The sequence below is a fragment of the Symphalangus syndactylus genome, chromosome 10 (assembly GCF_028878055.3).
Source record: "Symphalangus syndactylus isolate Jambi chromosome 10, NHGRI_mSymSyn1-v2.1_pri, whole genome shotgun sequence".
In the NCBI taxonomy this organism is placed as follows: Eukaryota; Metazoa; Chordata; class Mammalia; order Primates; family Hylobatidae; genus Symphalangus; species Symphalangus syndactylus.
The window spans coordinates 82,535,289-82,561,397 of NC_072432.2; the positions used below are offsets into that span (position 1 = coordinate 82,535,289).

Genomic DNA, 26,109 nt, shown 5'->3' on the forward strand with positions numbered 1-26,109 from the left:
GATGTCCAAACAAAACAGCATTCTTCCGCATTTATAACAAATATTTACATTATAGAAATTTATATAAAACAAAGCTGTAACCAAAGAGTTAACTAAAATGACACTGAAATTTGTGTAGTGGTACATTTCTGATTAGTTTTCCCATTAAATTTACATACTAGTAGGTTATTACAACACAATGAAAATGAAACAAAGCTGCAAATGCCTGACACCTCATTCAAGTAATTATTTTACCTGAAGCAGCTCTATTGCTTTTGTGTGCTGCTTTTCACGGCAGAGCTGGGCAGCTTGGATTAACACAGGTAAGAGATGCTCGGGACTTTGGGACTGTAAACTGGCAGATATTTTGCGGCATTGTTCGGCCTAGAAGATATCCAACCCCCACAAGAAAAATAAACTGGTTAATGAAATTAAACACTAAATGACCTGAAAGAAAAGAAACATGGGAAAATCAGCTGAAACAAATATCAACCAAAGAACTGCCCAGGATAAGAGAATCAGTTTACAGTATCTATTCTCAATTTTTTCTTGTAAGAAAATGGTTTAAATTTAATCTATGAGCTCTAAGAGTCTTCAGTAAAGGAGAAATTCTAAACATCCATTTGGATGCCTAAATTCTAGAACTGTTTAAAAAAATCAAACACATCAAGTATAAGCATTTGCTTCAAAAACAACAAAATGCATATGTATTTTTTGCTAAATTATTAAGAATAACTTGACTCAGTTCTAAATAATAAAAACATTACTGCCTCTTGGCCAGGCGCGGTGGCTCATGCGTGTAATCTCAGGACTTTGGGAGGCCAAGGCGGGCAGATCACGAGGTCAGGAGATCAAGACCATCCTGGCTAACATGGTGAAACCCCGTCTCTACTAAAAATACCAAAAAATTAGCCGAGCGTGGTGCTGGGCGCCTGTAGTCCCAGCTGCTGGGGAGGGTGAGGCAGGAGAATGGCATGAACCTGGGAGGCGGAGGTTGCAGTGAGCCTAGATGGCACCACTGCACTCTAGCCTGGGCGACAGAGCGAGACTCTTGTCTCAAAAAAAAAAAAAAAAAAAAAAAATTACTGCTTCTCTCTCTCCCACGAAAACTTCTGCTCTAAAAGAGTATAAAATTAGAATTAGAATGCTTACTGGAGTTAGAATTGACCTCCTTAACATTTATAACTTGATGTGATTATACACAGCAAAAATGAAAGATAGGTCTTAAATCTATAATCATGGCTAGCATCTTTGATGATTTTACCTTAATTCAGATTAGAAATAAGGTAATGAGAAAGTTATCTCATTTAAAGGTGTGAATACTGTTTTCTTCCCCTTAAAAGGTGTCAACCCTACACCCCTATAAGAAATTGGGCAAATTACTTGTTTAATAAATAAAATCTATGACATATAACATTCTTTCTTTTTTTTTTTTTCTTTTTGGAGACAGTCTCTCTCTGTTGCCCAGGCTGGAGTGAAGTGGCACAATCTCAGCTCACTGCAAACAATTCTTGTGCCTCAGTCCCCAGAGTAGCTGGGACTACAGGTATACAGCACCATGTAGAGACAAGGTTTCGCCATGTTGCTCAGGGTGGTCTCGAACGCTTGAACTCAGGCAATCTGCCCACTTCAACCTCCCAAAGTGCTAGGATTACAGGCGTGAGCCATTGTGCCCAGCCAATAATACATATAATATTTTGAGGAAGGAAAAAAATATATTTATGAGTTGAAGACAAAATACAAACAAAAACTATAAACGGATTAGACTAATATCCCTATTACTCCTGACATACCGTATTACAAAAGGTTTAGCCATGACACCAAAGGTAATTACCCACCTGGTTTGTGTACATAGCAAGTAAAGCTTTGTTAAATTCTATAGCTTGTAGTTGTTTCTTGGAAAGTTTAAACTCTACTCCTTCCGCATTGGTTAATTTCACTTTCTTCTTGGAGTCAAAGACATTTTGGTCCTAACAAAGAAAAGTTTATCCACCATTAACAGAATCTCAGATTTCAACTTATTCCTTTTTTATTAACTTTATACAAATACAGCAAGAGAGCTTGAATGTATCTACCTGATTGGGGTGCCTAAGCTAATAAGATGCATATAAATTTATCTTGATTCACAGAAGTAATTCAAATCTTTTTGAATCTCTGCAATTCAAATCTACTCGTGTACATATAGTTATCCCAGAATCTACCCCCACTCCTTTTAGAGCCTTCTCAAAGGAGGCTTCCTAGGTATAAAAAGGCTTAACAAGTGAACTGCTTTAAAGAAATGGAGAACAAGATTTCTGTTTTATTTTTCCACTATTAATTGCTTGTTTTGAGCTTTTTGAAGGAAAAAAAGGGACAGCACAAATTACAGTGTATTAGGACTACAAAAATACTTAACTTGGCAATTTCTACAAGCTATGCCCTCTAGAATTTAGATGATAAATAAAAAGTAACTCATTCCTCTTCAAAATACAGAAATATCTTGGAGATATTTCGGGTTTGGTTCCAAACCACCGTAATAAAGCAAGTATTACAATAGAAGGAGTCACAAATTTTTTGGTTTCCCAGTGCATATAAAAGCTATGTTTACACTATATTGTTGTCTATTAAATGTGCAACAGTACTACGTCTGAAAACAAGTACATACCTTTTTTTTTTTTTTTTTTTTGAGACAGAGTCTCGCTGTCACCCAGGCTGGAGTGCAGTGGCACAGTCTCAGCTCACTACCAGCTCTGCCTCATGGGTTCACGCCATTCTCCTGCCTCAGCCTCCCGAGTAGCTGGGACTACAGGTGCCTGCCACCACGCCTGGCTAATTTTTTTTTTTTTTGTATTTTTAGTAGAGATGGGGTTTCACCGTGTTAGCCAGGATGGTCTCGATCTCCTGACCTCGTGATTTGCTCCAACTGGGCCTCCCAAAGTCCTGGGATTACAGGCATGAGCCACTGTGCCCGGCCCAGTACATATCTTTATTTAAAAATACTTCAATGCTAAAAAATACTGATACAGAGATATGAAATGGACACACGCTGTTAAAAAAAATGATACCAACATGGCCAGGCACAGTGTCTCATGCCTGTAATCCCAGCACTTTGGGAGGCAGAGGTGGGTGGATCACCTGAGGCCAGGAGTTCGAGACCAGCCTGGCCAACATGGTGAAACCCCCGTCTCTATAAAAATACAAAAATCAGCTGGGTGTGGTGGCACACGCTAGTCCCAGCTACTCGGGAGGCTGAGGCAGGAGCATTGCTTGAACTGGGGAGGTTGCAGTGAGCCAAGATCCCACCACTGCACTCCAGCCTGGGCAAGACAGCGAGACTCCATCTAAAAAAAAAAAAAAAAAAAAAAAAAAAAGGAGCCAACAGACATGCTCAACAGAGTTGCCACAAACCTTCAATATGTGAAAAACTTACAAAGTGTAATAAAGTAAAGCACAATAAAATGAGGTATGCCTGTAGTGACTCTCTAAGGCAATCATGAAACCTCAGAAACACATCTGTACCACTTTTGAACCCTTTTTTTTTTTTTTTAGCAGAAAATACTCACGTAACGTATCTACTGTTTTTCCTTTCCTAAAGCCCCTTCTTCTTAACCAAGCAAAAGCATAAAGAAGCTCAATTTCTAAAATTCCCATGTGGGGGCACAGTGTTATCTGCCCAAAGAAAGTCCTATTAAGAATTATTGAAAGTCACATACATCTCCAAAAAAAGGGAGAAAACTAAGTCACACCGATTGCATCCTGAGAAGCACAAACTGAGCCTCTGAGTATCTACTATGTGCACAATACTCTAGCTTTCTAAAACAATGTATTTACTTGCAAATACATGATACCACTGTGCTTTTTTAAACCAGGTCTTCTACCAGTTTAAAGACTAAAAGGAAGCGAAAAAATCTAAAATAAATTCTACTTTTTCTTACTGTCGAGCTCCAAACCAATTTGAAACTATTTTAATGTACAGCAAGAAACTGCCTTTCATATAAATCAATCCTAAAGAAACTGTATTTTCTAGCTGGTTCTGTCACGTCACTATTTTAATACTTCAGTTAATTGTGCACGTCACTGCCGGGCTTTTCTTAAACTTGATTTCCAAGGCCCTGATATAGTTCAATCTAATCTACTTTTTAAACTATCCAGCAAATACATACCCTCTTCTGTTTTCTCACTTTTCCCCTAAAATCATAAATATTTCTTCATATGAACATTTTTTTGTGCTGTTGCTCAACCTTCAAACCATAGTCCTCCTTCAAGGGTCAGCTCAAACTTGCCAAACCTTGCCAAACCAGAGATCCTTCTGTTCACCAAATGTGGTATTAAATATACAGTTATAAAGTATACAGACAAAAACTTTAAACATGAACAATTTTTTTCAACACCAGAATGAGATTTTAAACTATGTGATGATGCTTTGTATTTTTCATTACCTATTGCATCCAGCATTATTTTGAAAAAGTCGGAAATACCCATTGACTGAAGAAAGTTGTGTATAAGTTACGTTCAGACTGAGATATTTAGTATCTCACATGCTCTCTTCCCCTACAATTATGTATGTCAGATAAAAAGAATTTGTCCTGGCTGGGTGTGGTGGCTCATGCCTATAATCCCAACACTTTGGGAGGCTGAGGCAGGAGGATTACTTGAGATCAGGAGTTTGAGACCAGCCTGCCCAACACGGTGAAACCCCATCTCTACTAAAAATACAAAAATTAGCCAGGTGTGGTGGCACGTGACTGTAGTCCTAGCTACTCGGGTGGGTGAGGCACGAGAATCACTTGAACCCGGGAGGAGGAGCTGCAGTAAGCCGAGACTGTGCCACTGCACTCCAGCCTGGGCAACAGAGAAAGACTCCATCTTGGGGGAAAAAAAAAATTTGTCCTGACAAGCATTTCAAAATTCATAAACATAGACAGGTATATATTTTTGCCAAGATTCAAAGGCTAGTATCAATGTTTGGAAATCTATATCATACCAATGGCCAACAGCAACCTCCCATGATTACTACCCCTTTTAACGCCATTATCTACATCCAAGGATACATTACATTTCTGCCACAGGAGAGAAGTACCACTAAGTAGTAGAAGGGGAAAGCTTTGAAGTCAGAAACTAGAATCTGAATCCAAGTTTTTCCTCTTATGAAGTAGGCTATGACCTTATACAAATTACTTAACTACTTTTAGTCTCAGATTATACTCCTACAGAGATAAGGACTACCACCTAAAAAGATTATTGAGAGGCAGAAATAAGGTGGTACTTGAAAAATCACATGGTATATCAAGATAAATCATACGTTCAAATGTTACTTTTCTTACTTTCCACCGACTTGGATTTCAAATGTGACCTTGAAATGTTTTTCCAGGCTGGGTGTGGTGGCTCACCCCTGGAATCCCAGCAATTTGGGAGGCTGAGGTAGGAGGATTTCTTGAGCCCAGGAGTTTAAAGACCAGCCTGGGCAACATGGCAAGACTCTGTCTCTACAAATTTTTTTTTTTTTTTAATTAACCAGGCACGGTGGTGTGTGCCTGTGGTCCCAGCTACTTGAGAGGATCGCCTGAGGCTACAGTGAGTCATGTCTGCACCACTGCCCTCCAGCCTGGGTGACAGTCTAGAAAAAAAAAAAAAGAAAGAAAGAAAAATAAAGCTTTTTCCATTAGAGTGTTCCTGGCCAGGCAGTGGCTCACACCTGTAATCCCAGCACTTTGGAAGGCTGAGGTGGGTGGATCAGGAGGTCGGGAGATCAAGACCACGGTGAAACCTCGTCTCTACTAAAAAATACAAAAAAAAATTAGCCGGGCGTGGTGGCGGGCGCCTGTAGTCCCAGCTACTCGGGAGGCTGAGGCAGGAGAATGGCGTGAACCCGGGAGGCGGAGGTTGCAGTGAGCTGAGATCGTGCCACTGCACTCCAGCCTGGGCGACAGAGCAAGACTTGGTCTCAAAAAAAACAAAACAAAAAAAAAGTGTTCCTAATGGTGGCTAATGACATTAGTGCAGTACTCTAAGTTAAGAGTGCTTATATATATATTTGTAATATTTTACATGGGATGGGGTGTGGGGGAGAAGAAAGAGCACCTGTCCATACCCCCTAAAGAAAGAAAACCCGAGAAAAAATTATATAAAGAACACTTTCACATTCAGATTCCATAGATGAAGAAATCATATAAAAACATGCATACACTTAAAGTTTAAAAGCCCCAATAATTTATATCTCTTACAAAGAGAGAGTCTCTATACTATTAGACGCTGGGAAAAGGGGAGGATCTTAAAGTCTAGGATCTACTACAAAAAGTTTTATTTTTATTTTATTATTATTATTATTATTTTTTTTTTTTTGAGACGGAGTCTCGCTCTGTCGCCCAGGCTGGAGTGCAGTGGCGCAATCTCGGCTCACTGCAAGCTCCGCCTCCCGGGTTCACGCCATTCTCCTGCCTCAGCCTCTCCGAGTAGCTGGGACTACAGGCGCCCGCCACCACGCCCGGCTAATTTTTTGTATTTTTAGTAGAGACGGGGTTTCACTGTGGTCTCGATCTCCTGACCTCGTGATCCGCCCGCCTCGGCCTCCCAAAGTGCTGGGATTACAAGCATGAGCCACCGCGCCCGGCCTACAAAAAGTTTTATTACTCGAGTATACCTTGCAGCATCATTATCATTAGGAGAGTTAAGTAATACTCTCCATTGTGATTTTGCTACAACTGGACTCTTTTCATCATGTTAAAAAGAACACTTACCCTATCCTAGAACAAAACTAAAACTAGGGTGATGAGCTTTCAGGGTAAAATACATCTATGGAAAGCCACGAATATTCCATACCTTGTTAATGGTAATGATGTTATTTGCAATTACAGCTAGTAATCCCACATCTGTTGGTCTGTGAACAACAAGCAACAGTCAAAATCAAATAAACCTTTAAAAAGAACCCCACCCCCCATAAAAGATACTTCCTTTTAATAACTCACTTTAGTTTTATTATTTGATTGTAAAGTTGCAAAGCCTCCTCTGTTCGACCCTGAAGCTGCAGAATATAAGCCATCTGACCATGAATGATGGCCAATTCTGCCTGTGGGTCTTCCTCAGTCCCATCCTAAGAGAAAGAAATATTTTTCCCATATAAATTTTCCAAACTGATCTACATATTTTCCAAATGACCCAAACATTCACAAGAGATACAATCCTGAAGACATACAATTTCAGAAATTTTCCCTTAGAGTCAGTTCTTTAGAAACTGCCAGCAAGAGAGAAGTTTAAGTGAAAACAGCAAAAAAAGACTTCAACTTCTAAGAAGTATCTAAAGTAAAAAAAAAAAAAAAAAAAAAAAAAAAAAAAAAAAAAAAAGAAAAGGCAAAAAGATCCTAGAAGAACATGGTAACAAGTTTAGGAATACCATTTATTGATCATTATCATCCTCTAAAGCCCAAGAATTAAAAAACGTAAGTAAAAAACAAGCATGGAAGTATATCTTTTTATAATGATATCCCTAAATTCTGGAAACATAATTTTCTCATAAAAATCACATTTAAAAATGCTTTTCTCTCTATTCTACCATAACTCTACCTCAAAAACTAGAAAATTCCAATTAACACCATAGGAAAAAACTTCAAAAGCTGGAACTAATTCTGTACTTTAATCCTATAATTGAACAAATTCTGCAATTAAAGTAGTAGCTCTCTTAACCGATGCTCCAGATTAATCCACATTTATCCTTTCCTTCTGAACAGGCTGTACAATGAATACTCAAAACTAGGAGACAACACTCCTTTAATGACCCAACACTCCTGCTCTCACCTGGTGAGTATCTGCTGACCAGGAGTCAGATATGTTTGTTTCCAAACCCATTATGCAGTTGTGTTTGATGAGGAAATGATAAAGCTTAAAAATATTAAAGAGAAGAACTGTGGGCTGGGCATGGTGGTTCACGCCTGTAATCTCAGTGCTTTAGGAGGCTGAGGCGGGAGGGTCGCTTGAGGCCTGGAGTTTGAGATAAGCCAAACTTGTCAACACAGCGAGACCCCCATCTCTACAAAGAAGAAAATAATTAGCTGGGCATGGTGGTGCTACTCAGGAGGCTGTGGTGAGAGGATTGCTTGAGCCCAGGAGTTTGAGGTTACAGTGACCTATAATCATACCACAGCAATCCAGCCTGGGTGAAACAGCAAGATCCTGTCTCAAAAAAAAAAAAAAAAAGGAGAGAACTATGAATGCGAAAAGAGACTATTCCAATGTAAATCATAATCATGTTGAATACTCAGAAAGATACGGGAGAGGTAAATTCCTAAAGAAAATTATTGTCTAATTAGTTGTGAGCCAAAAAATGGTAAGAGATTGGTAAAAAACAAACAAAAAAAAACATAAGGACTCTATAATGAAAGTGCTTACCAACTGTATTTAAGATAGTGTTACACTTAAAAAGAAAAACCAAAAGTGTAAATTGGGAATGTTGAATTATGTCACTACATAAGAAATACACATGGAACTCCTAGGAGCAGACCAATCCTCAAAGACCTTAGTCCTACATCCTAAAATGGGGGAATAAATTTACATTATATAAATGTATCATCAAGTGCTTAAGGTTACGTCAAAATTTTTTGTATTGTGATTTCTCATTCTAGTAGACTTCATCAAATAACTGACACAAGAGGGTGGTTTCTAGCGTGATTCCTACTTAATGAATTGCCATCTTCTAAAAAAAGTCAATAAACAGTACAATGAAGCCTCAGTAATTTATCATAGTCAGAAGTGTAAAATTTAGGTTTAACAATGACGGAATACTTACAGTGTCTTCTGATAATGAACGGCGGCAAAGATCTACAGGAGAAAAATTGTTTTAAAAGTAGTATTGCTGGGTAAATTCCATTTCTTTCACTATTTCAAAGAGCAAGATCTAAATTCCTAAGCAGAAGATTCCAAGATAATCGTAGTAACACGCAATTGTGAAATTTACATTAGCATCAAATATACTACATATATATTATCAGTCTCTTGACTTTCCTAGCACTTTTCTTTCATTTGTTGTGCCTATGCTAAAAATATTTGTGAAGTGCATTAAAAAATACAAATGTAGTAAATATTAATTGCAAAAAATCTATTATAGAAAAGTACAAAAATAAATAATCCTACCACCCAGAGATAAAACACTACTAGCATTTCAGTTATTTAGTTTTTTAATATTTTTTTGTTTGTTTTTAAAGTTGGGGGTCTCATTCTGTTGCCCAGGCTGGAGTGCAGTGGCTTAATCATATAGCTCTCTGCAGCCTTGAAGTTCTGGGCTCAAGTGATCCTCCCACCTCTGCCTCCCGAACAGCTGGGACTATGGCTGTGAGCCACCATACCTGACTTAGTTTTATGTAAATGCACAGCTGCATTTTAAAATGAAAAGTAAGACACTGTGCATACTATTTTGAAACCTCCTTTCCCCATTCAATATCCTGTGGATATCTTTCTGTTACAATAAACATAGATCTACATTACTGTATCTTTTTTAATGTTATTGGTTATAGTGACTGTAATTACTTTATGATTATGGTAAAACTTAGCCAATCCTTTAATAGTACAGAACTTCATGCTGTTTCTAAATTTCTGTTCTTATGAATATCCCTTCAATGAATATTCACACAGACAGATACGTAAATTTATCTAATCATTTCCTCAAGTTTCTAGAAGTGAAATTATTGGATCAAAGGGTAGGTAAATTTAAAATCTGCTACACATCACCAAACTGCTCACTGAAAAGTCTGTATTACTCTTACACTCAAACCCACAATATATGAGAATGTTCTTCATTGGATATGATCAAGAAATTATAATTCTGCCGGGTGCAGTGGCTCACATTTGTAATCCCAGCACTTTGGGAGGTCAAGGTGGGTAGTTCACTTGAGGTCAGGAAATTGTAATTCTTTTTTTTTTTTGGAGACAGGGTCTCACTCTGTCACCCAGGCTGGAATACAGTGGTATGATTTCAGCTCACTGGAGCCTCAACCTCCTAGGCCCTCCTAGGCCCTGCTGCCTTAGCCACTGGAGTAGCTGGGAATACAGGTGTGCACCACCACACTCGGCCACATATATGTATATATTTTTTTTTTTGTAAAAACGAGGGCTTACTATGTTACCCAGACTGGTCTTGAACTGCTAGGCTCAAGCAATCCTCCTGCCTCGGCCTCCCAAAAGTGCTGGGATTATAGGCGTGAGCCACTGCACTCAGCCAAAAAAAATTATAATTCTTAAACAGATTTTTCTTCTCATGATGCTCTAACCTTTGTTCTTAAATTTTAACTTTCAACATTTAACAGTAAAACTTTGATCTCATTTTAACCCCTAATACTTAACAGTAAAACAGACTTTGTTTCACCTTTTTTTCCACCCTAGTGATCACTGCAGTACCTACATCACTTTTATAGCTTCCAGGGAAAAATGTATGCACAAGCAAAGTCAAAATGTTTCACATGTTAATACCAGACACAGTTCTCTAATAAATTAATTTTTTTCTTAATTAAAAGCTTCAGCTGGGCACAGTGGCTCATGGCTGTAATCCCAGCACTTTAGGAGGCCAAGGCAGGCAGATCACTTGATGACAGGAATTTGAGACTAGCCTGGCCAACATGGCGAAAACCATCTCTACTGAAAATACAAAAATTAGTTGGGCATTTCTGGCATGCGCCTGTGATCCCAGCTACTTGGGAGGCTGAGGCACGAGAATTGCTTGAACCTGGGAGACGGAGAGTGAAGTGAGCCAAGTTCTCGCCACTGCATTCCAACCTGGGCGACAGAGGAAGACTCTGTTCCTCCCCTGCCCGACCCCCAACAAAAAAGCTTCAAAGCATGCAAATATTATATACAGAAACATACCAAATGGAGTTAAAACGTGCTTGAGGCTGGGCGTGGTGGCTCATGCCTGTAATCCTAGCACTTTGGGAGGCTGAGGCAGGTGGATCACGAGGTCAGGAGTTCGAGACCAGCCTGGCCAACATGGTGAAACCCTGTCTCTACTAAAAATACAAAAATTAGCTGGGTGTGGTGGTGGGCGCCTGTAATCCCAGCTACTCGGGAGGCTGAGGCAGGAGAATTATTTGAACCTGGGAGGTGGAGGTTGCAGTGAGCCAACATCGTGCCATTGCACTCCAGCCTGGGCAACAGGGCAAGACTCCGTCTCAAAAAAAAAAAAAAAAGTGCTTGAATGGTGCTATCAATACATAAATGTAGTGTATGTGTGTGTATACAAATAGGCACACCATGTTATTACTTGAATACCTGTTTAACAACAATAATAATGGTAACAAATATTTACTGAAAGCTTATACTATATGCCAAGATGCCATGTATTATTGTGAATGGTTGACATTCATTAACTCACTTAATCTACACATAACATTCACAGTAACTTGTTCAAAACCTGCTCCTCAAAATTCAAACATTAAGGTTCGGTGTGGTTGGAAACAGACTAATAGTCTGGCTTAGGGATTAGAAATATAGGCAAGATATCATCAAAAAGAGAAAGTGCTGGTAATCCCAGCACTTTGAAAGGCCAAGGAGGGTGGATCACTTGAGGCCAGGAGTTCGAGGTCAGCCTGGCCAACATGGTGAAACCCCATTTCTACTAAACATACAAAAATTAGCCGGGTGTGGTGGCACGCACCTATAATCCCAGCTACTCGGGAGGCTGAGGCAGGAGAATTGCTTGAACTCGGGAGACAGAGGTTGCAGTGAGCCAAGATCGTGCCATTGCACTCCAGCCTGGGCGACAGGGTAAGATTCTGTCCTACTCCATCAAAAAAAAAAAAAAAAAAAAAGACTACAGGAACTTGGAGAAATTGTCACTGCATCGATAACTTCCATTTAATAATTCCACAGAAGTCAAATGCAATTTTAGAAGATACTCTACAAAGTTATATGCACATTATATTTACAGGTAAGTTTAACAAACTTCCAACCTTCAGCTTTTTGTAGGATTTTCATGGCCTGGTTCAGCTGGCCTTGGCCTATCAGTGCACATGCAGTGTTGTAGCACAGCTCATGTGTGCCTTCTTGGAGGCCCAAGTTCTCCTGTCAGGGGACAAAATACCAGTTAAATACTAAACATGAATAATACTTTATGACTGCATGGGTACACCACAAGGATACTCACTGGAACCACTTTTTCCCAATTGCTTTGAGCTGCAACAACTGCTGAAAGATTTGTTTTCCTCTCCTCATCATAATCATCTTGGGAGTTTCGCACGAGATCTCTATAAACTGCTAAGCATTCATCATAGCGTTCCAAACGGTATAACTGAATAATAAATAGCAAGTAAAAAATCAGAGACAAATATGGTGTTATGTCTTTAATATCATGCAAACCTTTTTTGGAACCACTAAGTAGGATTCCTAGTTCGGCATAACGTGAACAATCAACTGTTTATGTTTTATAATTTTTAAATAGTTCCATGTACTAGTCATACTTTCAAATAAATTACTTTTCAAAAATATTTTTAAAATGAATTTTCACTATATGGTGGTTCTGTAGGCAGGATTCAGTTGAGAAAAGTCATTTTCTTTCTTCCTTTTTTTTTTTTTTTTTTTTTTTTTTTGAGACGGAGTTTCGCTCTTGTTGCCTAGACTGGAGTGCAATGGTGTGATCTTGCCTCACTGCAACCTCCACCTCCCAGGTTCAAGAGATTCTCCTGCCTCAGCCTCCCGAGTAGCTGGGATTACAGACGTGCGCCACCATGCCTGGCTAATTTTGTATTTTTAGTAGAGATGGGGTTTCTCCATGGTCAGGCTGGTCTCGAACTCCCAACCTCAAGGGATCCACCCGCCTCGGCCTCCCAAAGTGCTGGGATTACAGGCGTGAGCCACCGCACCTGACCCAGAAAAGTGATTTTTTTTTTTTTTTGAGATGGAGTCTCGCTCTGTCACCCAGGCTGGAGTGCAGTGGTGCGATCTCGGCTCACTGCAAGCTCCGCCTCCCAGGTGCATGCCATTCTCCTGCCTCAGCCTCCCGAGTAGCTGGGACTACAGGCGCCCGCCACCACGCCCGGCTAATTTTTTGTATTTTTTAGTAGAGACGGGGTTTCACCATGTTAGCTAGGATGGTCTCGATCTCCTGACCTCATGATCTGCCCGCCTTGGCCTCCCCAAGTGCGAAAAGTGATTTTCTTTACCTTTCTTCTTGAAGTTAGTAAAGTGCCTAAATAGGTTGTGAAAGAACACTTTTCTATAGGTCTAGGTAACCCTGTTACCTAGATCTAAAATTACAATGAAAATTTTTCCACAACACAAAATGATTACTAAAATAGGAACAAAATTAAATGTTAAGAAAAATACTTAATGTTTCCTAGGAGTTCCCTATAACATTCATTGTATCTTTCTCAGAAACCAGCTATCACACAGGTGAGTCTCAAGCAGACACAATAGAATTCCTACTGATTTCATTCAAGTTGTGCTCAAAGAATAACAACTGCCACTCTAGGTCAATTAGTCCATTATGCATGACACAGGTTGATGTCCTTAACCTCAAAATGCTGGAATTTACCCTAAAGTTATCCAGTTTACCTTAAAAGTTTTTATAGACCTACAATCCATGAATTTGTCCAAATGTTTCTTCAACTCATTTGTATTATTAAATCCATACTACCTCCTGAGGACAATACATTCAACACAACATTATTTGCCCTAAATTGACATTTAAAAGTCTTTCAGAGGAGGCCAGATATGGTGGCTTACACTCGTAATCCCAGTACTTTGAGAGGTCAAGGCAGGCAAATCACTTGAGGCCAGGAGTTTGAGACAAGCCTCGGCAACATGGCATAACCCTGTCTCTACTAAAAAATAAAAAAATTAGCTGGGCGAGTTGGCGCATGCCTGTAATCACAGCTACTTGGGAGGCTGAGGCAGGAGAATCGCTTGAACCTGGAAGTCAGAGACTGCAGTGAGCCGAGATAGTGCCACTGCACTCCAGCCTGGGCAACAGAACGAGACTCCATTTAAAAAAAAAGAAAAAAGAAAAACTTTAAGAGGGTTTTGCTAGCTATAATATACACATTTCTGTCCTCTTGTCATTAACAGCCCTATTTTACATTAGGCTTAATTTTATGTCTCCAAATACTTTAAAATATTTTCACGATTTCATGGGCTAGAATCATCTAATTCTTATCTATCATGATATCCTTAGAGTAAAATATCAGTGAAATAGTACTTCAAATCTGTTTAAGTATACAAGCTCAATGTGCTTCATCTTTCTAACTCAAAAGTCAAAATTAAATAGATTAGTTCATTTTCTTTGATTTTCTAATTACCTGAGGAAGTCATTTGTTCATAGCACATTATATATGCAACTGTTTGTATGAAGATCAAGAAGAGGAATTATGTTCAAGCCTCAAAGACTGGTTTGGTGGCCAGTTTTGTGGAGCATCAAGATGGGCTGGGTTTCCTCAACCCTGCTCCTTGCTAGAGGTAGTCATGCTCACTCAGTATCACTGTCAACATGTATTTAAAAGGAGTAATTACCACTTGTCCATAAAGCTCCTTCAGTTTGTCTGTCTGCTGGTTGGCACTTTCTATTGTCTTCAAGGCATTCTCAATTCTGTTCAGCCTGTACTCGCAATATGCCTTTTCAAAGGAGAGAGAGTTACTGAAGAAGGAAAAAAACCAGTATCTGATTATTACCTAACAATGCAATGACCCATTATATACAACACCACTCTAAGCCTGGATATAGTCCTGATAACAGATGAGAAAACTGACAAAGGTTAGAGACTTGTCTAAATATCAGATAGCCTGTAAATGTATATCAATCAAACATATAATTAAACATATCAATTTCCCTAGCCTCTCTTTCATGGATATTGTTACTAAAATTATTGGCCTTTTGAAATAAACATTTAAGAAGGAAATCATTAATCTGCTAAATAAGTAATTGTCTTAGATACAAAGATAATCTGAAGGCTGTTAAATTCATTAACAAAACAATAAGCCATATAATGCTTCTTTAAACTTGTTTAAGAAACAAATGATTAGCAAAGAAACAGTAACTAGAAATCTTAAAAGAAGTACCTGTAATCAAACAACTGGTAAACACTACTAACATACACACACTTAAAAATTCATCTACATTAATGTGATACCTCTTCGTTGTTTCAACCATAATCCACGAGGAAAAATATTTATCAAAGCAAAGGCTAATGTCCTTTATTTACTTACCTAACAAAAAATTTATTTTTGAGCCAGGTGTGGTGGCTCATGCCTATAATCCCAGCACTTTAGGAAGCCGAGGCGGGCAGATCACTTGAGGTGAGGAGTTCGAGACCAGCCTGGCCAACACAGCAAAACCCTGTCTCTACTAAAATTACAAAAATTAGCTGGGCGTGGTGGTGCACATCTGTAATCACAGCTACTTGGGAGGCTGAGGCAGGAGAATCACTTGAACCCGGAAGGTGGAGGTTCCACCAGCATGGGCGACAGAGCAAGACTCCTCCAAAAAAAAAGAAAAAAAAAAAATTATACTTTTATCGAAGACTCATTGACAAAATGTTTTTGAAAATGTCTCTTTTCTCAAGAATAGCCCGAAATCAAGAAACTGAATTTTAGCAAACATATTTAATAGGAGAAAAGCAGCATCACCTCTATTTCCCTTTTATTTTTAATAAAGTTTACAATTAATTTTTAATCTCTAACACATTTATATGCCTCAAATATAAAAAGAAAAAAAAAATACACTAAGAGGCTTTATTCCCACTGCTACTCAAATCTAACCTGTTCCTATTACCTCCTACAAATGACTTTTTTTTTTTTTTTTTTGAGATGGGAGTATCCCCTGTCACCCAGGCTGGGGTGCAATGGCGCGATCTCAGCTCACTGCAGCCTCCGCCTCCTGGGTTCAAGCGATTCTCCTGCCTCAGTCTCCCAAGTAACTGGGAATATAGGTGCACACCACCATACCCAGCTAATGTTTTGTATCTTCAGTAGAGACGGGGTTTCACCATATTGGCCGGTCTGGTCTCAAACCCCTGACCTCGTGATCCGCCCTCTTAGGCCTCCCACAAATGACTAATTATTCATTGTTTCTCTTTATACTGTTTTGCAAATACAGGCAAATGCATATATAAATTTTTATATCCTCTTCCTCTTGTAAAAGGAAGTATAATATATATTGTTCTGCACCTTGTAAACCAGTATCCCATTAATATGCTTCAAACTTAATTTCAACACATATTTTTTTGGAGCCTAGGTATAACAGTAAAGAAACTTCAACTGCGTTATTCTCCCTACATCCTCCAAGGACTCATAATTATGCCCCACGACTCTCTATGGTTCACCTCCTTAGTGGTTCAAAGGAAACACAGTGGTAAAAAAAAAAAAGGCTCTCTAAGGCTGAAAAAAACAGAAGTTACTAGTATTCCTTCCAGTTTCAGAAATATTATTGACAAGCAAAAGGGAAAAAAAAAAGGAAGGAAAAAAGTTAATAAAAATCAGCAAATAGTTGGGAAAAAAACATGGAAGAGATTATAGCTGTAGTAAGTGTTTCTAATAACGGTATAAGCAACTAACTGAATCACTTACTTGGCTAACACTTTGGTGTGAGTATTGATGACATTCAAAGCTTCCTTGAAACTTGCATTCTGGATAAGGCATACCACTTTACAATGCAGGGCAGTTACGTCATCTTTGTTGATCTGTAGTACTAGAGAACAATTTTAGGAAAAGTCATTTTTAAATCCATTTCCTTTTCACATTTTTACTAAATTTTCCCACCCTGTCTCTCTGAAAGCTAAATTTCTAATTTTATTGCAACAGAAATAATTGGTCAGAACAACTGGAAGAAACAGCAACAAAACAAAACAAACCCAGGAAACAACTAATCTTCGCTTTTAACTTAAGAAGTGACAATAAGGAGAGTTATAGAATTATAGATTAAATTTTCAATGATAAAAGATTCCCAATATACATGTACCAAAAAAGTGCGGTGAAATAAAGAAGAAAGAAGCAATTTCTCCAGATACTTCATCTTGAAATGCACGCTACATTCTACATAGTTCATTACTCCACAGGGAAAAAGTTCAGGTAGAATTTGGAAGCGAATGACCTAGGTTTGGTGCAAGCTTGCCACTAAATGCTTTGAGGTCTTGGGCATATCACTTAACAGCCAAATCTCAGTTTTCTGAGCTACAAAATGATTAGAAAAGCATTACCTATTTAATAAGGTTACTGACAACATGAAATGAGAATATTATGGAAAAATTTTATAAAGTATAATACAAAGGCAATTTATCTTGCTGGCAACGTTTCCAAAAATCATTAAAATTTTCCCTTTTCAACTAAGATGACCAAAGTATAGGGAAGAACTCAGGTGGCAAGTTTCAAAGCTAACAACTGTTCGGTGTTAAAATGACCAGGATCATAGTTACTCTTGCTCCTGTGCAACTACAGAAGTCCAATTCTCAAAGAATCACAAGAATTTCTACCAATTAAGAAAACATACTGGTAAACAAGTTGACAATCTTTGCTGATTAAAGAATTCCTGCAAAATACTACACTAAGTATATAGTACTGGTTGGAAGGCTAGAGTTAATTCAAACAAATTTAGGGATCAAATAATTCTAATTCGTAGCTATTTTCCTCAATGTCTGAAATCACCAAAAGTGCACTGTGGGCACAATCACTACTTTTCACGTTAACCCAGGACTAGAGTGTTGAAAATTATTTAGACAGCTTTGTATGTTATGACACACCTTTTAGGTTAATACTACTCTGAACAGCTAAGCCCTGCCTTGGTAATTACATTTCCAAATCTAACATGCACAGGCTGTATCTTCAGTAAAGAACTGCGCACCACCGAGAACATTAAGTAGCATGGCCATATTCCAGGTATGTAGTAAGGAACAAAGAATATGATGAATTAAACCTCACACCAAAGGCGGTAAAACCCGAAATTATCCCTTACAGTGCAAAAACACAGGCCAAACTTTTCTTCCGACATTATTTCAAGTGTTGGTGCTTCCACACACATATTTTCTAACTTAATGACACTGAAGAGATCCCATCTGTGGGAATGACAGGCCTGACATCCAGACCCAGCCCTTTCCTCTCGCCCAGTAGAATCCGTACAGCTTCCACCTGGTCAGCACCAGCCTCTAAACTACGTGTCCCAAGCAGGTTCCTCCTCCTTTAGCGGCCAAAGAGAACAAGCTCCTTCCGCAATACAGTTCTGATCATTGCGCTCAAGATGAAGAAGAAAAGGAGGCACTTTGGGATATTTGTGAAATAAAACAGCAAAGAAAGAGTCAAATAAGAAAACAGTTTGAAATGGACTCCGGGAGCTGCGGTCTCTTTAAAACCTTCCCTCGCGGGTTAGAGAGAAGTACACGTGGCTCTAAGCAACCAGGGACCCCAGGCTGGCCTGGTGAAGCCGAGGGGTGAGACCTGCGTCTGCCTGGCGCTCGGGCCCAAGCCGGGCGGATAATGAGCGGGGGGGGTTTCGGGGGTCTCCCCTTCCCGTGCCTCCCGCGCGAGGTGGTCTCGCGCGCCGGAAACAGGCCGCATCCTCCCGCCGGCCTGGGCCCGCCCCAGTGCCCACCCCGACACTTACTCTTATTGACGGTCTTGAGAGCGCGCGTGAAGTCGCCGTTCTGGCCATACCGGTTCACTTCACTCCACAGCGCAGGTACTGACACCCCCCCGCTGCCGCCGCTCGCCATCTTGGAGGAGACGAGGGGCGGGGCGGGGCGACCTCTGCCCCGGAAGAGGATCTCCGAGGCAGCCAAGAGGAGGAGGAAGTCGATGATTGCTAAGCGTCGCCGGGTTGGGAGCGTCTTCAGCCCTGAGGCAGCATCAGAGACCATAATCTTTTGCTCTCGTGGCAAGAAATTTGTACGGATAGAGTTGATACACCTCACTTGAAGTTGGCCTGGAGAAAAGAGGCGTCGGACTCCTGGACGGGGTTGGGAAACGGTCACCAGTTTCGGCTCAAAGCAGCCTGTTTCCAGGAGACCGCCATGGTCAAGGCAGCGTCCAGGTCCCACGGTGCGGGGCCGGACGATCATTTGTGGGATATAAATAAAAGGACTATGAGGTGGTAAATAAGAGACTACCAACTAGAAACCGTAGGGAGTCATTTGAAGGAGAAATAGGCACGGCTCATCGGTGGTTGAGGAAAAGGGATCTTGAAAGATGATTAGGAGAACTTGGGTTCTGGGGAAAGTGCGGGAGGACATTCTGGCAGAGAAGCAAACGTGAGGAAAGATAAGAAGGCAAGAATCTCCCATTACAAAGGATTTGGTGAAACTCTTTGCCTGTCCTTTTCGCTCCCTTCGGGAGCAGTCTGCAATAAGCTGGAAGGGTAATGGGGTGAAAATGCCCGCGGTCAGTTCCCTGGCTCTGCGACTCACTAGATGTCTGACAATAAACAAGTTACTTAGCTTCTGGGAGTCTGTTTTCCCGATTGTGAAATGGGGATACTATATTTGTTCTAGAGATATAAAATATTAGGGTTTGCTTACGACCTTAGTATCAAGACGTGTTCAAATGTGCGAAGGGAATTGATATCTGTTGGGTACACTTGATGTGAGTGATTTTTTTTTTGTTTTTTTAGGAGACGGGGATCTTTGCCGTGTTGCCCAAGCTGGTCTGGAACTCCTGGGCTCAAGCAATCCTCCCACCACAGCCTCCCCAAGTGCTGGGATTACAGGCATGAGCCACCACACCAAGACGATGTGAGTGATTCACTTGATGTAAATGTTATATTTTATTGAATGGCCTGCTCTTCAGACTCATATCTTGTCATGACCTTTACAACTTCTGCTACTTCCTGTGTCCCTCAGGAACCTAGCTTTTTTTTTTTTTTTGAGACGTAGTCTAGCTCTGTGACCCAGGATGAACCTCACTGCAGTCTCCACCTCCTGGGTTCAAGTGATTCTTTTGCCTCAGCCTCCCAAGTAGCTGGGCCTACAGGCATGAGCCACCACGCCCGGTTAATTTTTGAATTTTTAGTAGAGATGGGGTTTCGCTATGTTGGCCAAGCTGGTCTCAAACTCCTGACCTCAAGTGATCCGCCCTCCTCAGCCTCCCAAAGTACAGGGATTACAGGCGTAAGCCACCGTGCCCGGCCTTGCTAACTTCTTTTTGTCTTCCAGTCTTTCTGGTTCTACGTTGAGTTACTTTGAGGAAACATTTGATCTTGCAGACTAGGCAACCTTCTGGTTGCATCCTCTTAGAATAGGGGTCCCCAACCCTGGTACCAGTCTGCAGCCTGTTAGGAACCGGGCAGCACAGCAGTAGGTGATCGGTGGGCCAGTGAGCAGTACCGCCTGAGCTCCTGTCGGATCAGCTGTGACATTAGCTTCTCTCAGAAGCTCAAACCCTATTGTGAACTGGGAATGTGAAGGATCTAGGTTGCTCACTCCTTAAGAGAATCTAATAATAAATGTAATGAGCTTGAATCATACTGAAACCAACTGTCCAACTCCTGTGGAAAGATTGTCTTCCCTGAAACCGGTCCCTGGTGCCAAAAAGGTTGGCAGACCGCCTATAGGACTGTCTACTTCTGAGCACTGATAATTAAGGGTTATCTCACTCCGTATGGACTGTAGTTCTGAGGCCAAGGAACCATATTTACCTTGTTCACTGCAGTATCCCTAGGATCTAGCATACTGCCTGGCACATAATTGGCATTTTTTGCTTTACATTCCTTGCCTAATCTGAGTTCCTTGAGGGCAGAAACTGCCCAGCTCCTGATACGGCATATGGTGCCCTGCCATATTTTTGTCTGGTTCTTGCAGTGTATACAATGCAAAGAGCATGAAAGGTAGCTTGAACTCCAGGTGCTGGAGGGTGTAATTCTTGAGAATTAGTAAAAATCATGAGAAGAGCTTTAGACTTTTACTGACTAGAACTGTCACAGGTTTCAAGCCAGTTATGTTTAGATTTCAGGGGGTGAGCTCCAGATAACATGGTATACCCAAAATGTGTGAGAATATTGGATATACCCAAAATTTTGTTCTATTTTGTTATTCTGAGAAAATGTAGATTCCACTGTATTCTCCAAAGGTGTTTATATCCACCATCCCCTCCCAAAAGTTAAGAGCCACTGCCCTAGTAGTACTTTTTAGAACATTGACTTTATATAAGAATTGGCAATTTTGGTTTCGATATCATTCTAATCCCATATACCTTGTAGCTTTTAGACATGCTCAGAATTTTGCTGCTGTGGACTTGTTTCTATTTCTTATGTCATTTTAATGGAGTTTTGTGGCAAACAGCCTATAAATATGGGGCTTAACCTGCCGTTTTTGAAACAGGAATCTTCCAAACCATAGTGGTGTTTTTGTTTTGTTTTGTTTTTTGAAATAAACAACAAATTTACATCTCACATTGTGAAGGATGGAAAGATTGTCTGGTGAGGGCCCACTCTGATTCATAGGTGGCATCTTCTGTTTTCACATGGTGGGAAAAAAACCAGACTGATCTCTTAAAGCACGTATCTGATGCCACTTTCCTACCCTCATAATAAAATCCGAACTACAAAGACTAGCAGTAAGAGCTTTTGTGATCTGGCCTCTGCTTGCCACCTCCCCAACTCACATAGGTCTCTTTACTCATTTCCTAGCCTCCTTGCATGGTACTCACCTCTAACTTCTGTGTAGTTATGTGTTCTCCCTACCTCCTGAAATTTGCACTTTTATTCATCTGACAAGTGTTTGAATGTCTTGTATATGCCAGTGCCGTGTATTACATCAGTTGCTGGGATACAGCTGACAACAAAGAAGACAGCCCAGTGTAATAAATTTATTTTCTAGTTGGGAGAGATGGGTAATAAACATGTACTATGTTTGGTGGTAATAAGTTTGCTGAAGAAAATTATGGAAAGGTAAGAGAGATTGAGTATAGACTGTGGAGAATTAGAGGCTCTTTCATTCACAGTATACAATTGTTTTCTAGAGATCAGAGAGCCCTTCCTACTTTTGTGTATTCACAATACCCTATTGTTAATTCCATATTAAGACTTAATACAGTGTTTTGAAATTGTTTGCCTCCGGGGACTTCGAAGATTCATTGAGAGCAGAAGGTTTTGTTCATCTTTGCATTCCCAGGGTCTTATATATACATAGTAGGCTGTATTCGTTCTCTAAAAAATACAGAACCAATAGGATATGTAGAGATTATGAGAAATTGGCTCTGCAAAATGGAGGTGATGTCCCACAGTCTCCCTTCTGCAGGCTGAAGGCCCAGGAAAGCCAGTGTAGTTCCAAACCCAAAGGCTTGAGAATCAGGGGAGGCAATAACGTTAAGTCCTAGTCTGAAGGCCTGAGGACCAGGAGCACCAACGTCTGGGGGCACAAAATGGATGTCCCAGCAGTTCACCCTTCCTCCCCTGTTTTGTTCTATTCAGGCCCTCAATGGATTAGATGACACCCACTCACATGGGTGACGGCAGTCTTCTTTACTCAAGTCTACTGATTCAAGTGCTAGTCTCTTCCAGAAACACCATCACAGATGTACCTAGAAATGATGTTTGACCAACTATCAAGGCATCCCGTAGCCCACTCAAGTTGACAGAATTAGCCATCTCATCAGTATCCACAATGTATTTTTATATTAACGGATTTAGCCATTTATGATTTGAGAAGCTTCTATGTACAGTTGTTTTTTTTTTTTTTTTTTTTTTTTGGTGACAGAGTTTTGCTCTTGCTGCCCAGGCTGGGGTGCTCACCACGACCTCTGCCTTCTGGGTTCAAGCGATTCTCCCACCTCAGCCTCCCGAGTAGCTGGAATTACAGGCACGCACCACCATGCCTGGCTAATTTTGTATTTTTAGTAAAGAGGGGGTTTCTCCATGTCAGTCAGGCTGGTCTTGAACTCCCGACCTCAGGTGATCTGCCCGCCTCACCCTCCCAAAGTGCTGGGATTACAGGCGTGAGCCACTGCACCCGGCCTCATGCACAGCATCTTGTCAACTCTGAGGCAAGCAGAAGAAATAAGGCGTGAGCCACCGCGCCCGGCCTCATGTACAGTATCTTATGGTATCTTGTTAACTCAGAGGCAAGCAGAAGAAATATTTAGCTCCATTTTATCACTTGATTTCCATTCCACTATTTTCATTGTACTGCAATGTGAGATTAACAATTCCACCCCAAGTATTTGAGGTGTGGGAAGCTGGATGTAAAAACACCATTAAAAACAACTCTTTTCAGTGGCTTTCTAAGGTTGGCTGGGCTGAAATGGCAGTTTGTGGATGCTCTGTGGCACATCACACTGCCCCTTTCTTCATATTTTTAGAAATTAAATCAGCTGATGGCAATATTGAAATCCAGGTAATTTTCTTTCTTTTTTTTTTTGAAACAGAGTTTTGCCCTTGTTGCCCAGGCTGGAGTGCAATGGCGCAATCTCGGCTCACTACAACCTCCGCTTCCCAGGTTCAAGCGATTCTCTTGCCTCAGCCTCCTGAGTAGCTGGGATTACAGGAATGTGCCACCATGCCTGGCTAGTTTTGTATTTTTATTAGAGATGGGGTTTCTCCATGTTGGTCAGGCTGGTCTCGAACTCCTGATCTCAGGTGATCCACCTGCCTCGGCCTCCCAAAGTGCTGGGATTATAGGCATGAGCTACCATGCCCGGAGAATTCCAGGTAATTTTCATGGTGAATGAATTCCATTCATACTGTTGTTCTTCAGTCTGCCAAATGGATATTACATAACACATTTGTGTGCCATGATGGGCCTTACATATATTGACTCATGTAATTCTCACAACTTTATGAGGTGGTATTAGTTGCATTTTCACACTTCATGAAATTGAGGCACAAAAAAATCAGACATGTTGAAGATCATACATCATCCCTCACCTGGGCTACAATAGCCTCTTAACCAATCTCTGCCTCTCCTCTTGTCCACACAACAGCCAAAGAACCTTTAAATATGTTAAGTATGTCAGGCCTCTGCTCAAACTGAGTAGTTTTTCCTGTCACACTTCAGTGTGGCCTATAGGCCCTAAGTGATCTAGCCTTTGCTTATATTGTCTTCCACGCTCATCCTTGTTCACAGAGCTCTAGCAGTTCTCATGTTTGGAGGTCCTCAAGGCAAAACTCAGCTTTATTTCCCATTCCCTTAGTATGGAAAGCTATTTCCCTCTCTGTGTGTCTTGGTTTTACGTCATTGCTCTGCTCTCCTCAGAAACCTTCCCCTCTTATCCCCATCACTGTCCTCATTTTGATTCTTCATACGCATTTATCTTTTCCTGATTTTATATTGTTTACCTTTTTATGGTTTGTTTTCCCCTCTAAAACATAAGTTCCATGTGGACGAGGGCTTTGTTCAGTCCTATTTTCCTAGGCCCTAGAATCAAACCAGTATTGGGTGAATGAATACTGAATGAAGCTTTACCTAAGTGCTTTGTCTTTTACTTACTTTCAGTGGTTAAATCTCAGAAAGCTTAACAGCAATTCTAAGCATGTCTTTATCATAAAAGGTTAAAAACTATTATTGGGATAATTTTTCTATTTTTATTTATGTTTACCTACAAGCCCATAGAAAGTATAAATACTCAAAAGATAGCAGACCAGGTAGGCTTAAGTTACTTTTACAAAACAGAAATACCTTCAAATATTTAGCACTGATGAACTTACTACTGAGGACATGTGGACTCTACTAAGAAACTAATGATGAAATTCATAATTGGGTGTGGTGGCACATGCACCCAGCTACTCAAGAGGCTGCAGCTTGAGTCCAGGAGTTCAAGGCTGCAGGGAGCTATAATCATTTCCAGCCTGGGACACAGTGAGAACTTGGCTCTTAAAAAAAAAAAGGAAAAAAAATTGATAATGACAATTTATAATGGTCAGTCCTATCCACCAGTCTAAATGAAAGTTTAAAAATTTTCACATACTGCACAGGAGTAGATGGAGTCTTAACGCTAGGTAAGGGTAAACAAGCTGAAATAGCAGCCACTGACTTCAGAGACCATGAAACCAAAGTTAATCTTCTAAGTCCTTTTAGTTGTTCTTATAAACTAGCATAAGATATAAACTTAAGTAGTACACATGAGTTTTATAATTTACTAATCTCTGGCAGATAGCTAAGCATAGCACATCAGAGCGTAACACAGTGTGAGGGAAATAAAGTGTACAATGACATCTTCTATTCTGGACCTAATAATTCAATAGAGAAGGAACTACTTGTAGTCACAGTGGTTACAGAAGGTTTCATGGACAGTGAAAATAAAGCTCTACTAGCTAACAAATAGGTCTTAATGATAAAAATGTGGGCCTTCAAAGAACTAAAGGTACCAATGTGTGGCAGTCCAAAAATTACGAGGAAAATGAGTTCCCTTCATGGGTCACATCAGCAATTTTTTTTTCCCCCTTTTGAGACAGAGTCTTGCTCTGTTGCCCAGGTTGGAGTGCAGTGGCGTGATCTAGGCTCACTGCAACCTCCGCCTCCCGGGTTCAGGCAGTTCTCATGCCTCAGCCTCCCAAGTAGCTGGGATTACAGGCGCCCATCATCACGGCTGGCTAATTTTTGTATTTTTAGTAGAGACAGAGTTTCACCATGTTGGCCAGGCTGGTCTCAAACTCCTGACTTAAAGTGATCTGCTTGCTTCAGCCTCCCGAAGTGCTGTGATCATAGGTGTGAGCCACTGTGCCTGGCTACCGCATTAATTCTTAATCTATAAACCATGGATAGGCTTTGGGAGAACCCAAGAACCAATGAAATCTGTTGGTACATTTTATGTGTGCAGTTTTCTACAGAGAGAGAGGGTGAACAGCATGTATATTTTCAAAGAAGCGTGTGGTGCAAAAGAGTTTATTATGTTAGAAGTCCTTGGGCAATCAACTTGGAAAAGGGTGGTGGTTTGAGAATGGGGATTGTCTAGATCAGGATAATGTTGAATTTGACCCTCACTTGAGGCTTTTGTACAGAAGATGAGAAGGTGGTAAATTCAAGGGTTAATCAGAAATTAACACCAACATGACTTGGTCATGAGTGAGATGTGAAACGTGAGAAAAACATCAGTGATGAAATCAAGCTTCTGACTTGCAACAGTTGAGTATACCAAGAGTTACAGGCTTGGAAGATGAATAAAGTTGGGAGCATTCTGTTTTTTTATGAGTGCCCATGGGACATATAGGGAGAAATGGACAGTTGAAAGTACAAGTCTAGACAGGCACAGTGGCTCATGCCTGTA

General features: G+C 40.4%; 2 protein-coding genes across 4 annotated transcripts in view; one reads left to right on the plus strand and one right to left on the minus strand.

Moving 5' to 3' along the window:
* The window catches only part of SRP72 (signal recognition particle 72), a 37,900-nt gene extending 18,549 nt beyond the window's left edge, over positions 1-19,351 (minus strand). The window contains exons 1-10 of one of the 2 annotated variants that reach the window (XM_055294624.2): positions 18,521-19,351; positions 16,495-16,615; positions 14,443-14,566; positions 12,083-12,226; positions 11,889-12,000; positions 8,738-8,769; positions 6,924-7,048; positions 6,778-6,835; positions 1,818-1,949; positions 235-363 (exon numbers count right to left, since the gene is read on the minus strand). In XM_055294624.2, the coding sequence (XP_055150599.2) occupies positions 235-363; positions 1,818-1,949; positions 6,778-6,835; positions 6,924-7,048; positions 8,738-8,769; positions 11,889-12,000; positions 12,083-12,226; positions 14,443-14,566; positions 16,495-16,615; positions 18,521-18,974 (1,431 nt within the window). In that variant the 5' untranslated portion in view covers positions 18,975-19,351. The remainder of the gene's footprint in view (positions 1-234; positions 364-1,817; positions 1,950-6,777; positions 6,836-6,923; positions 7,049-8,737; positions 8,770-11,888; positions 12,001-12,082; positions 12,227-14,442; positions 14,567-16,494; positions 16,616-18,520) is intronic. The other variant, XM_055294626.2, reaches the window with a different exon arrangement.
* The window catches only part of PPAT (phosphoribosyl pyrophosphate amidotransferase), a 74,682-nt gene continuing 67,238 nt past the window's right edge, over positions 18,666-26,109 (plus strand). Inside the window, exons 1-2 of one of the 2 annotated variants that reach the window (XM_055294631.2) lie at positions 18,666-18,954; positions 19,523-19,643. In XM_055294631.2, the coding sequence (XP_055150606.1) occupies positions 18,927-18,954; positions 19,523-19,643 (149 nt within the window). In that variant the 5' untranslated portion in view covers positions 18,666-18,926. The remainder of the gene's footprint in view (positions 18,955-19,522; positions 19,644-26,109) is intronic. The other variant, XM_063610446.1, reaches the window with a different exon arrangement.